Raw genomic sequence first — 11828 nt, 5'->3', positions numbered from 1 at the left:
TGCACTTGTACCACCTTTCCATCTTTGCGCGCTGCAGGTTTGGGATTTCTCTTCCTTCGTTCTTCCATTCTTCTATTCTCCGGCGTCGCGATGGCCTTCTCTCGCTCGGTCGTTTCACTCCTGCGCACTTCCCGATACATTGCATCCCCCGCTCGAGGTGTCAACCCTGTCAACAGAGTCTTTGGCCATGATAGATTTGCCGCCAGAGCATATGCCACAGTCTTCGAGCGGACCAAGCCCCATGTGAATGTCGGTAAGTAGCAAGTGCTTGCCCTGCGTTCCGGTGTGGTATCTCACAGTTTTCTCAGGTACGATCGGTCACGTCGATCATGGAAAGGTAAACCTCCCTGCCCACAACTATCGAATTCATCGGCTTATCATCGCTCCAGACTACTCTCACAGCGGCTATCACAAAAAGACAGGCGGACAAAGGCCTAGCACAGTTTCTTGACTATGGCAAGATTGACAAAGCTCCGGAAGAGCGAAAACGTGGTATCACCATCGCAACTGCGCACATCGAATACGAGACAAAGAACCGACATTACTCCCACGTCGACTGTCCCGGCCACGCTGATTACATCAAGAACATGATTACGGGTGCTGCTCTTATGGATGGTGCTGTCGTGGTGGTTGCCGCTGGTGACGGTCAGATGTACGGTACCCGTCATGCTCGAATAATACATGCATGAGATTGACTTTTCGTTCAGGCCACAAACCCGAGAACATCTCCTACTAGCGCGTCAGGTCGGTGTCCAAAAACTAGTTGTTTTCGTCAACAAGGTCGACACTGTCGAGGACCCTGAAATGTTGGAACTGGTCGAAATGGAAATGCGCGAGCTCCTGTCCTCATACGGCTTTGATGGAGACAACACACCTATCATCTTTGGCTCTGCCCTTTGCGCCCTCGAAGGTACCAGGCCGGAAATCGGAGTCGAGAGGATTGATGCTTTGATGGAGGCTGTCGACAACTGGATCCCAACCCCTGTCCGAGACACTGAAAAGCCCTTCCTGATGTCAGTTGAAGAAGTCTTCTCCATTGCTGGAAGAGGAACTGTCGCCTCGGGTCGTGTGCTGCGAGGCGTGCTGAAGAAGGATAGCGAGGTTGAGATTGTGGGTGGTCGTGAAGAGGTTATCAAGACCAAGGTTACAGATATCGAAACCTTCAAGAAGTCCTGCGATGAATCAAGAGCTGGTGACAACTCGGGTCTTCTCCTTCGCGGTGTCAAAAGGGAAGATGTCAAGCGTGGAATGGTGGTTGCGGTTCCAGGTTCTGCCAAGGCGCATCAAGAAGCGCTTGTGTCGCTCTACATTTTGACAGAAGAAGAAGGAGGCAGAAAAACCGGCTTCACCGAGAACTACAAGCCGCAAGTCTTCATTCGGACCGCAGACGAGGCGGCACAGCTCAAGTTCCCAGAGGGTACCGAAGATCCCACCAGGATGGTCATGCCAGGAGACAACCTTGAGATGGTCCTGAAGACACATCATCCCGTGGTGATGGAGGCTGGTGAACGATTCAACATGCGAGAAGGTGGACGGACTGTGGCCACCGGCCTTATCACCAGAATCCTCAAGTAAGCTGGATGACCACTGGACCACGTGCAGAGGGGAACAAGAGGTGGGCTACGCTGGCACCGACGCCTCGGAAGCTTTGTATCAAAATGTGCCATGTCTTCACCGTGTCATAATTTGGGATGTGTTTTGTGAGGGATTTCGGGTCCCGGAATAGGGGCGATCATGACTGTGGAGCATTGTAACATTGAGGGAGTCCGAGCTGGGAAAGAAGAAGCTTGCATATACCAACCTCTCTACTTCAATTCAAAAGTGTTTAAGCATGCTACCATATGGATGAAGGGGTTGTTTACACCTAGGAATCCGCTTCTACAGCCTCGCTCATGGTGACCTGTGCTCATTTCCAGGATAATCACTTCATCTCACTTCGTCCACAACCATGGCTAGATTACACTGAGACGCACGAGCCATGAACGGGCCTCAATCAGGCAGACCATGTCGACCAGCGAAGCCACCTACTTACTTGTCGTCTTACTTCCGCGGCTCAGGAGGAGTGGGAGTTGAGGGCAAGGGGTTGTTCAGCCTCGTCACGTGTACCTACCATTTCTACCCTCTTACGCTCTCCCCCTTGTGTATGGTGTACTCGTACATGCGAATGCAATATTGAGGAGGTCGAATGGGGTCGCAAAGAATAGGGTTAGTAGTTGAAAAGGATAGATTCCGGGGCTGAAGGCCTTTTTTTTACCGTAGGAGTGAGAATGTACCGAGTCAAGTTTGGTGGCACGAACGATTCCACTAGGTGTATGTGGCTGCAGCCTTTGTGTTCTGTATTCTGTAGACTTGTAGAAGCACTCATGGAGAGGACTGTGAATGAAAAAGTGACAGTGTTTTCTGCCTCCTTTCCTTCTCCGCGCGCTATTGTACTGTGTCACCTATGTGTACAACTTTGTGACATGGAAGGGGATACTGGGATCTGAATATCAGGTACAGACATATGTGTGCATCTCAAATACTTTTTGGTTTGATAGTGAGCTGGGGAATAATGTGATGGAAACTCCTGGTACGTGAGACACCATACCCGCACCGATGAGAGCACAATTCATGCCATCGTGCATACTAATCTGGACGCCATGCAAACCAATGAACCACTTCAAACACCATCGAACTCAGACTCAGACTTCCGGAACTTGTTGTGTCGCGCAATGGATCCCGCCGCCCGTCCTCGGCAACATGTTGATGAGCACCTGGACCACTTCCCTGTCGGGGAACAACTTCTTGAACAACTCAAAAGCCGCGATATCCTGTCTTTCCTGCCCGAATTTGGGTATGATAACCCCTCCGTTCACGAGGAGGTAGTTTGCATACGATCCGATGACCTCGTTATGCTGATCGGGCGGTCCCAGGAGTGTGATGTCGGGCTCCTCGCAGTCATACACGATTAATGATCGACCCTTGGAGTCCCTTGCCGATGTGAGGATAGAGCGGGCAGATTCGTAGACGTCGACCGCTGTGGGATGAGCATTCGGCCCGGGCTTGCTGAGAAGCACAACGCCGGGGGACGTGAAGCGTGCCAGCGCGTCGATGTGGTAATCTGTAATGTCGTAGTCCTTGACGCCGGGAATCCAGATGAAATGCGTGACTCCGAGCTTTTCCGTGAGCTCAGCTTCGGCATCAGATCTGGAGAACCCAGGATTCCGGTTGTCGTTGACGATGCAGCTCTCTGTACCGAGGAATGTGCCCTCGCCGTCGTGCTCAATGCCACCTCCCTCAATGGTGAGTTTGGAAGATACCGAGGCTTCATTCGCGTGCGCAGCAATTTGGGAAGCAACGTTCTCATCACCAATGGCGGGAAGTTTGCCGCCCCAGTAGTTGAAATTGAAACCGACAGCCGCTCTTCTGCCCGTAGTCATGTCCTGCACGAAGACCGGCCCACTGTCGCGGATCCAGAGCTCACTCACCGTTGCCGGCCTAACTGAGACGTTGCCGCTGACCATGGATTCTGCCTGCGGAATGAGCTCCTCGCGGGCGTAGAGGTGCACTGGCTCGAAGCGGGAGATGGTATTGGCGATGCTGGTCACTTCGGACTGTAGAGCTTCCAGATGCTCTGTGCTTTCTGCTGACTCTCTGCTGGGGAAAGCCATCAGGGTGTGCGAGTGGCGTGCGCTTTCCGCTGGCATGCGAAAGCGACCATGATGGGCGTGGTCGGGCATGCTCGAGACTTGTCTTCTGACTGGTATTTTTGGGGGGATTATCGTCGTCGCTTCATAGGACTTGGACACTTTATGGTAGAGAGATGTTGGTTTGCCCTGAGTTACTCTGCGACCCAGACAAGATATATTTCGAATAAAATGCCATGTAGACCTGGGTAGCATATCGATATTGTAGGGGCGACAGAGCGCAAATTGACGCCATTGGCACGTTGGAAGGCAATTTATTTACTGGATTATCAAGGTCGCTGACATCTTACCTTCTGAGGCAGCACCGGCCGGAAGGACCTTCTGCGAACGGCTAGAGAAGTGGAGAATCAATGTTCCGCTTTGGCCCCACACTACAAAAGACTGTCAGGACGGCTGTGGACATCAACGCTGTCTTGCTCTTGCATCATGTATGGCGCGTTTGTATCAAGTAGCAAGGAGGAGAATGGAGGAGGCCACAGGGCAACCAACATCGAAGAAGTAACCGAAGGGTACATTCTCGTGTTGGACGCTGTAAAATCTTTGCTATTCCTTCGGTCCTACAATTTCTACGTCTGATAAGCTCGATATTTCTGTTGTACCACTGCTCTACCACCAACCGACATGTCCTTCAACGGTAGCATCGTCGACGCCACCATCGCCGACTTATCACAAGCTCTATGCCACGGAAAGTTGACTTCAGTTGATCTGGTTGCCAAGTATCTACTTCGCATCAGTGCATATGACTGCAGAACCACGACCCTAAACTCAATTCCACTGATCAACGAGAATGTTTTCGAAGAAGCAGCCGCGGTAGACGACCGTCGTGCTGCTGGTCAAGCACATGGTCCCCTTGAAGGACTTCCTTTCACGGTCAAGGACAGCTACAAAGTTCGCGGGATGACTGTGGCTAGTGGTTCAGAGGCCTTTGAGAACGTCGTTGCCAATGAAGATGCATTCACTGTGCGAGCTCTGCGAGACGCGGGGGCTGTCCTGATGGGCAGGACAAACATGTGTCCTATGGCATACGGTGGAATGCTTCGTGGTGTTTATGGTCGGGCAGAGAGTCCGTACAACAAAGACTACCTAGCGGCCGCTTTTGGATCCGGCTCTTCCAATGGGAGTGGTGTCTCTGTTGCAGCATCGTTTGCCGCCTTCGGCATGGGCGAGGAAACGGTGTCGTCCGGCCGCTCTCCCGCTTCAAATAACGCCTTGGTAGCTTACACTCCGTCGCGAGGACTCATATCAATCCGCGGCAACTGGCCACTGTATCCAACCTGCGATGTTGTTGTTCCTCATACACGCAGCATGGGCGATATGTTCGTTCTAATGGATGTGCTTACCAGACAGGACCCAGAGACCGTTGGAGATTTCTGGAGAGATCAACCATTTTTACAGCTTCCAGCGTCGTCCGGGTCTGACATTTCAAAGTCTTCGATCACTACCAAGGACCCGAGATGTCTGAATGGAAAGCGGATTGCAGTTCCCCAAATTTACATCAAACAGCAAGATGGCGGACCGTTGATATCCCAAGCCATCGAGCCTCTATGGCATCAGGCACAGGCCGACCTTGAGGCTGCGGGTGCGACTGTCGAGATAATCCCAGATCTCCCAGTGCTGCGTATATACGAACAAATGCTGCGCAAGCCAGAAAGTGACGACACATCATCCTCTCTGCCTTATTTACCTGATGACTGGAACAGCACCGAGAGGGGACTTTTGATCGCTCATGCCTGGGAAGACTTTCTGCAGAACAACCACGACCCGCACATTCAGTCATTGACACAGGTAGATCCAACCAAGATCTTTCCTCACTTGCCACGCGATAATCCCCAAGTCAAGTTTACCGAACCAGCCAATGCCGTCCATTGGGCGAAGTTGGCAGACTACGTCGCCAACCGACCCCCTGCCAGCAGGCCAGGCAAGAGCGCCATCTACGACGTTCCACATCTTGAGAGGGCCGTGCGAGCTCTCGAACAAATCCGAATCCGTTTCTTTGAGGATTGGATGTTGGTCCACAACTACGACTTGGTCGCCTTCCCCGCTGCTGGCGATGTCGCCCGCGCCGACGCGGACATTGACGACAAGAGCGCCCAGCATGCCTGGACGGATGGCGTCAAGTATAGTCATGGCAACAGGGCGTTGCGACACTTGGGGATCCCTAGCGTGACGGTGCCAATGGGAATCCTTGCGGACTCGAGGATGCCCATGGGTTTGACGTTCTTGGGTCGGGCTTACCATGATCATGACTTGCTCCAGGCCGGTTATGCATACGAACAGCAAAGCAAGAGACGAGTCGTGCCGCCACTGACGCCGGCATTACCGTCGGATGTGATCCCAACACAGAGACAGGTGTTTTCCAAAGCGAGGCCAAATCTGACAATAACAAGATGCAACACCAGTCCAGGTCAAGATGGCAATCTGTTCGCTTCGGTTGAGGGATCACTCTCCGCGGTAGGGGGATCGGGTGAAGCTTTCAACCCTATCCTGGAGATCTACATCGACGGTGAACTTGTTCCTCCATCATCGACCACGATTCAACCACTCACCATCGGAGATGGGGACTCGTACGTTTCAAACTTCGTCTGCGAACACCCGACACTTCAACCACCGATACCGGACGACCGCAATCGCGTAGTCGGCAAGATCGCCAGAGACAGTACGATGGTCGTGATTCTCGCGCGAAATGGACAAGACGGCAGGCCATCGGGGTGTGTGAAGCTGCTACACTGACGAGCGGAGGACGTGAGAGGCAGAGGATGGTGGCTCTGCTGGTAAATAATGATCTATCAAGCTGTGTTCGATGCTGGGTCAATACTGAGCCACTTCGGATTGCATACAAGAGAGTGACGTTGGACAGACGACAGAAAAAAGATACGACAGAAGGCGTTCGCAGCTAGATATCTAGGAAGCACACTGCTCTCGCTCGTCTGCCGGAGGAGGCTGGGAGACTGGAAATGCTCATTACGATTCAACCCGACTTGCTATTCCTTCACGGTAAATTAAGCAACAGCACTTTGATTCCCAAACATATCACAAGTACCCAAGAAACACCTTTCAACCCAATCGTCTCAGATCCTAGATTGTTGAATACTCTTGAACGCAACCCTGCCGTCCTTGACCTCGAGGACATTAACCGGCACCCGGACCCTGACAGTTTCCTCACCGGGCAAGTTCATGGGAGCCGAGAATCCCGCAACATAGGACACCGCCCTCTTGCAAGTCGGGCAGAACCATTTCTCTCTCGAAGGGGGTTCGGCGGAGGTGAAGCTGCGGGTAATTGCCAACGGGTCGACTTCACGAACGCAGACATTGCAGAACTGGTGGTCGCAAGGGCGGACGCTACACCGGGAGGTTTTGTCAGTAAAGGACCAATCGACAGAGGTCAGTTGGATTGCTTCCTTACACACAGTCACACAGTCTGATACCGCACTTGCACCGGGTCGGCTGTGATGGATCCAGCGACGGCTCGCTCTGCACACCTTTTTGCTGATCCATGGCCGAGACGGACTTGACGTTGTCAAAGTCTCCCCCGTCAACGCGATTCTCGGGCTGCTCTTCCACGACGAAGAATGCGCCGCCCTCTTCGACGTAGCCCATGGCATCAATCGGCGGCGGTGGGGGCACGACGTGGGTGACGGCCTCGCAGGACGCCGGGTCCAGGATGTGCACATGGACCAGCCTTGCAGCTTCGGTGTTCCAGATGGACGCTGGATTGTGGTCGCGATATATGTCTTGGACTGTGGGCAAGAAGGAAGAAATGAGCCACCATCATGTCCCAAAATTGTACCAGGGCGGCCATCACCAAAGATGTGATCAGTCTTCACGGGTCTTCTTGAAGGGTACACTCACCGAGCTTTCCACCAGCGGCCAGTCCCATCGCCTTGAGGTCTTTGGTCGTGATGGTGGGTTTGGACTCTGCTGCATTCATTTGGGGTTCTCTCGACATGTCCTGATAAGTAGCAGCCTCGAACTCGCCAGCGTCGAAACCTTCGTCAGCGGCTGCAAGAGCTGGAAGGCCTTGGTCTGCCATCGATAGGCTTTCACCGCGAGTATATGCGGAGGATGTGGCCATCATATGCTCGAATCCATGATTTGCAAGTGCACTTTCGACACCCATGCTTTCGATAGATTGATATACTCCCTGAGGACGACGAGGGGCATCACTGTACGAACTCATGTCTCCCAACTCGTACTTGCGTCCTGACAACATAGATTTGAGTCTATTCTTTCTCAGAGCAGCTCTGTATTCTGGTACGAATACCTGACCTGACATTAACGACATTTCCATGACAGTAAACAAGAGATACTCACGGGACAGTCCTCGTCTACCTGTGCTCCTCCAACCATATCCGCCACCGTTGCTGGGACGTATTCGACAGCCTTCTCTGGGTACAGCCTGATGGTGTTGCCAACTCCGAACCCCAACTGGCGTGGCGTGCTGTGTTCGTTGAGTCGCCCGTATTCCAGGTCTGAGGCCTTTATGTCTCCAGTCTGGTCTTTGGCCCAAGTCCGCAATCTCTCCTGGAAGGCTGGGATGATCTCGATCTGCAGGCCCCCGTGCTTCTCTTCCCCCGTCTTTTGGCCCTCGACAGTGTATCCAGAACCCACTGTGAATGGTTGATTAGATGAGATCCATCCACGCCTCGGGAGTGAACGAGGACGGAAGGGGGAAACTTACATGGCATGGCGACAAACTGTCTCACAATCCCGGGAGCGACACAGATCCCATCGAGCCACTCCTGGCCCGGGACGACGACATAGTCTTGAACCCCCTGTCCATCGGCCGAGATATCCTTTTCTTGGTCCATCTTCTCCCCAGAGACGGCATTGATACGTCCCACCGAGAATCTCAGAGCGTACCGCGTGCCGATTCGTGCTTCTAGGCTTATCCAAAGTGCCTCTCGCTGCCACATGGGCATGAAAACTCCGCCTGCCTGCACAATCGCACTGGGCAACTTGTTGGCATATCCCTCAACGCTGTAGAGGGGAAAGGCTCCCAGCGACCCAGGTAGCTGGTGAAGCTTCTCGTCATCTGGCATTCTAACCGTCCGGTGAAAGATGATCTCAAGCCCCCGCGAGTCCTTGAGGCTGTCGATCTTCGTGCCATAGAGGTTCGAGTCATCCTCGCCGACGTTGAACTGGATCGCCTGGCCGAAGTGGCGATTGGCATACGCAATGAGTCTGTCATCAATGTGGATGGACTTGCTGGGATCGGAGGGCAAGTCATCCTGGACCACAGTGATTTGCTCGAATTCGTGGAGCTGAGGCTTGATGCGCCCGGGTTTCCACTTCTCTCCATTGCGAGAGAGTGAGTCGGGAAGAACATAGCCCAGCTCTACCACCTGGTCAGGCCCTTCTCTTTGCGTACAACACACTAGAGGTCTAGAATAACGACTGACCTTCTAACTTAGTCCACAGCTCTGACACCGGGATATCACCAGGTAGGAGAATGGTTTCTTCTGATTCTGGAATCGGCATATCGTCATCAGGGCTTGAAGGCTCTGGTGCGTCGTCGTCTAGATAGCGTCTGAGGCCTTTGATGCGAAGACGCACTTCGCTACCTGTGGATTCAAGCGATTTGCCATGTTCACTCGTGGCCATGATCTGCTGCTAACTGTCTGCTAAGCCTCGTGTGTGTGATAGAGAAGAATAGAAACAGCTAGACAGACAGATAAGAATTGATGTTTCCAAGGAACCATTTCCATGTTATAAGGCTGGACAGAAGGCAGCCACTTTATTGTCCAAGCGCCCAGGATCTCGCTTTTCACAGCTCAGCCTCACCGGTTAGAGGGACTGGCACTGAAAAGGTTTCCCATGTCTGCCTATCGAGCGCTTTAACCATCCTTGTAACCCTCCGTGCCATCCTTACAGGGGGGGGTTTGAAATCTGCCAATCGCCAGCTCAATTGATCATGCAAGCCAAGTCAAAAGGCAACATTGGATGAAGAAACACAAGTCAGGCCCCTCGTCCAACACACCATCCCCCACCCCCCCTCTTGGTCTTTATCGTGAGACATACGAGGAGACCCTTGTCCTGTCCATTGATATCATCCTTCCCGTGTTTGATTCATGGCACAGACACACATGACAATTCAGCCTGACGGGCCGACTTCAACTTCAGCTTCAACTTCAACTTCACAGTGGCAATGTCCTTCGGCTTCAGCATCGGCGACATAATCCTGCTCGGGCAACTGTCCTACAAGCTCTACGACACTCTGACCACCGGCCGACGGAATGCCAGTCGCGAACTGCAGGAGCTGAGTGACGTGCTGTTCGGGTTAAATTGTGCCCTGGGTCATCTGCGCCATGTCGCCGGGGACATTTCAAAGGCAGCTTCGACATCTCTATCCAACGACAGCCATGGACGGGAAATGCAACAGGCCCTGGATCAAATGGTGCAGAACTGCGCCGTCACCTTGGATGACTTGGACAATGTGACCAAGAAGTACCGCGAAGGGGCCACGGTGTCGGAAAACAACGAGAACAACGAGGGTGTCGAGTCGGGCGCTGGTTCTGGTTCTGGGAAAGGCCAGAAAAGAAGGAAGGTCTTCAAAAACGCCATCGCGTCAAACTGGGCAAAGATCAGATGGGATATCGACAAGGACTCGTTGAAGGCATATCGCGACAAACTACAAGCGCACATCAATGCTATCAACCTGGTCCTGAGTACCTTTCACTGGTAAAGTTGTCCCCTGGGATCGCCATCCATTGCCCCCCCCTTTCCCCCGTTCTTGAAGGCTGGAACGGGTCATCAATCACTCAAATTGCTGACATCGACCGGGACAGGTCAGCAACTGAAAAGATACATGCCCACAACAAAGCCCAGGCCGAGAAGATACAACAATATCACGACGACATGGTCAAGTCGAATTCCTCCCTCGCACTTCTCGTCGAAGCGATGCATTCGATGATGCTGGAGCCAACACGAACAACACCCCATTCGGCTCAGATGGACATCGAGAACTCCTTTCGTGGTCTCAGTGGCCTTGCGGCGGAACCACCACCACCTGTGGGACCTAAGAGTGTTCCTTCACCAGTGATCCGATCTGTGGCCGCTCACCGTGTTCCACTCGGCATGTCCGACATGAGGTCGACCTTCGCAGGTCTGGCAGCTTCTTCCATAGCTCCTGGTATCCCTCAACATACGCCTAGCCTCTTATTTAGGGCCATGCCAGCAGTCGATGCAGCAGCAACAGCACCTCCCCTGGTTATTAGACATCGGGTACCGCCGAAACCTCGAAAAGAACTTCCCCCTGAGATCGTTGCGATCAACATCAAGCGCCAAACCCAAGGTGCAAAGGCACTGGCAGATCTCAAGCAGAGTCTCACTCCAAAACCTCAACCGTCCTTCCTCAAGCCAGTCGTCCCAACCGTCCCGCAACTGTTGGAGGGCCTAAAGTACGTCTTCAGCCCATTGCCGCGCAGCACCAGCCGACAACTGGAAGCCGCACGACGGATGCGCATCAGAGAGCTCGAGTTGTGGATCCAGTCGCTAGACCACCTGATCAGCTCTTCTGCCATATCTTACGCGCCATCTACTAATAACAAGGCTGCAGTGACCGTCTCTGACCAGTGCACTGACTTGGTCGGGCTGCTGTCCGAGATGAACAAGGCGATCGAGTCGTCCAGTGAGAATATGAGGGACATGGTCTACGAGGGGTTTTCGGCGGCGCGCGTCGACCATGTCCTGGATAAGGTGTTGACCTGGACAAAGTCTATACGGGCCCAGAAGGAGGTCGAAGAATTTATGGAAGAGCGGTCGGACTGGCGAGACACGCATTGATGATATCCTTCTCTCATCGCGGTTCTGTAGACCCTTGTGTTTTTGGTTTTCTTTAGCATACTCAGAGTACATACCGTGTACTTATGTGACAGAGCGCTGGGATGGAATCTAATGGCCATAATAACGTGTGTTAAAAGTCTTTGGCACAGTGTCTAGCAGGACATATTCCTATAGACAACGATCCGTTACCGAGACAACATATAACGAAATGTAACATGTATTATGTCACTGTACGCAAGGCTGTAAACAAGGCTGTGTAGAGGCAGGGGGGTATGGAGGGAGAGCAGCATGTATTTCTGCCATTCCCCCAACAAACATTAGCGATGAACTCGTGGTTAGTCGACAGAACTCGGTGCAATG

The 11828-nt window shown here is 52.9% G+C and overlaps 5 protein-coding genes across 5 annotated transcripts; 3 read left to right on the top strand and 2 right to left on the bottom strand.

Moving 5' to 3' along the window:
• Positions 1–90: 90 nt before the first annotated feature.
• Positions 91–1575, top strand: Z517_01730 (elongation factor Tu, mitochondrial; the record flags this gene model as incomplete). Its single annotated transcript, XM_013434688.1, has 4 exons — positions 91–253; positions 309–337; positions 390–652; positions 708–1575. 4 exons carry the CDS (start codon positions 91–93, stop codon positions 1573–1575), a joined length of 1323 nt encoding a protein of 440 aa, XP_013290142.1.
• Positions 1576–2681: 1106 nt separating this feature from the next.
• Positions 2682–3719, bottom strand: Z517_01729 (uncharacterized protein; the record flags this gene model as incomplete). Its single annotated transcript, XM_013434687.1, has 1 exon — positions 2682–3719. The coding sequence occupies one exon, from the start codon at positions 3717–3719 to the stop codon at positions 2682–2684; it is 1038 nt and encodes a 345-aa protein (XP_013290141.1).
• A 588-nt stretch (positions 3720–4307) lies between these two features.
• On the top strand, positions 4308–6416 carry Z517_01728 (uncharacterized protein; the record flags this gene model as incomplete). Its single annotated transcript, XM_013434686.1, has 1 exon — positions 4308–6416. The coding sequence occupies one exon, from the start codon at positions 4308–4310 to the stop codon at positions 6414–6416; it is 2109 nt and encodes a 702-aa protein (XP_013290140.1).
• Positions 6417–6754: 338 nt separating this feature from the next.
• On the bottom strand, positions 6755–9287 carry Z517_01727 (uncharacterized protein; the record flags this gene model as incomplete). Its single annotated transcript, XM_013434685.1, has 6 exons — positions 6755–7025; positions 7123–7423; positions 7536–7865; positions 7967–8293; positions 8365–9021; positions 9086–9287. 6 exons carry the CDS (start codon positions 9285–9287, stop codon positions 6755–6757), a joined length of 2088 nt encoding a protein of 695 aa, XP_013290139.1.
• A 544-nt stretch (positions 9288–9831) lies between these two features.
• Z517_01726 (uncharacterized protein) lies at positions 9832–11468 on the top strand (the record flags this gene model as incomplete). The annotated part of the gene is made up of 2 exons (XM_013434684.1): positions 9832–10364; positions 10472–11468. 2 exons carry the CDS (start codon positions 9832–9834, stop codon positions 11466–11468), a joined length of 1530 nt encoding a protein of 509 aa, XP_013290138.1.
• Positions 11469–11828: the final 360 nt, after the last annotated feature.

This window comes from Fonsecaea pedrosoi (genome assembly GCF_000835455.1).
Source record: "Fonsecaea pedrosoi CBS 271.37 unplaced genomic scaffold supercont1.1, whole genome shotgun sequence".
NCBI lineage: Eukaryota > Fungi > Ascomycota > Eurotiomycetes > Chaetothyriales > Herpotrichiellaceae > Fonsecaea > Fonsecaea pedrosoi.
The sequence above is the reverse complement of the archived record's forward strand: the minus strand, read 5'-3'. Positions and strand labels throughout refer to the sequence as shown.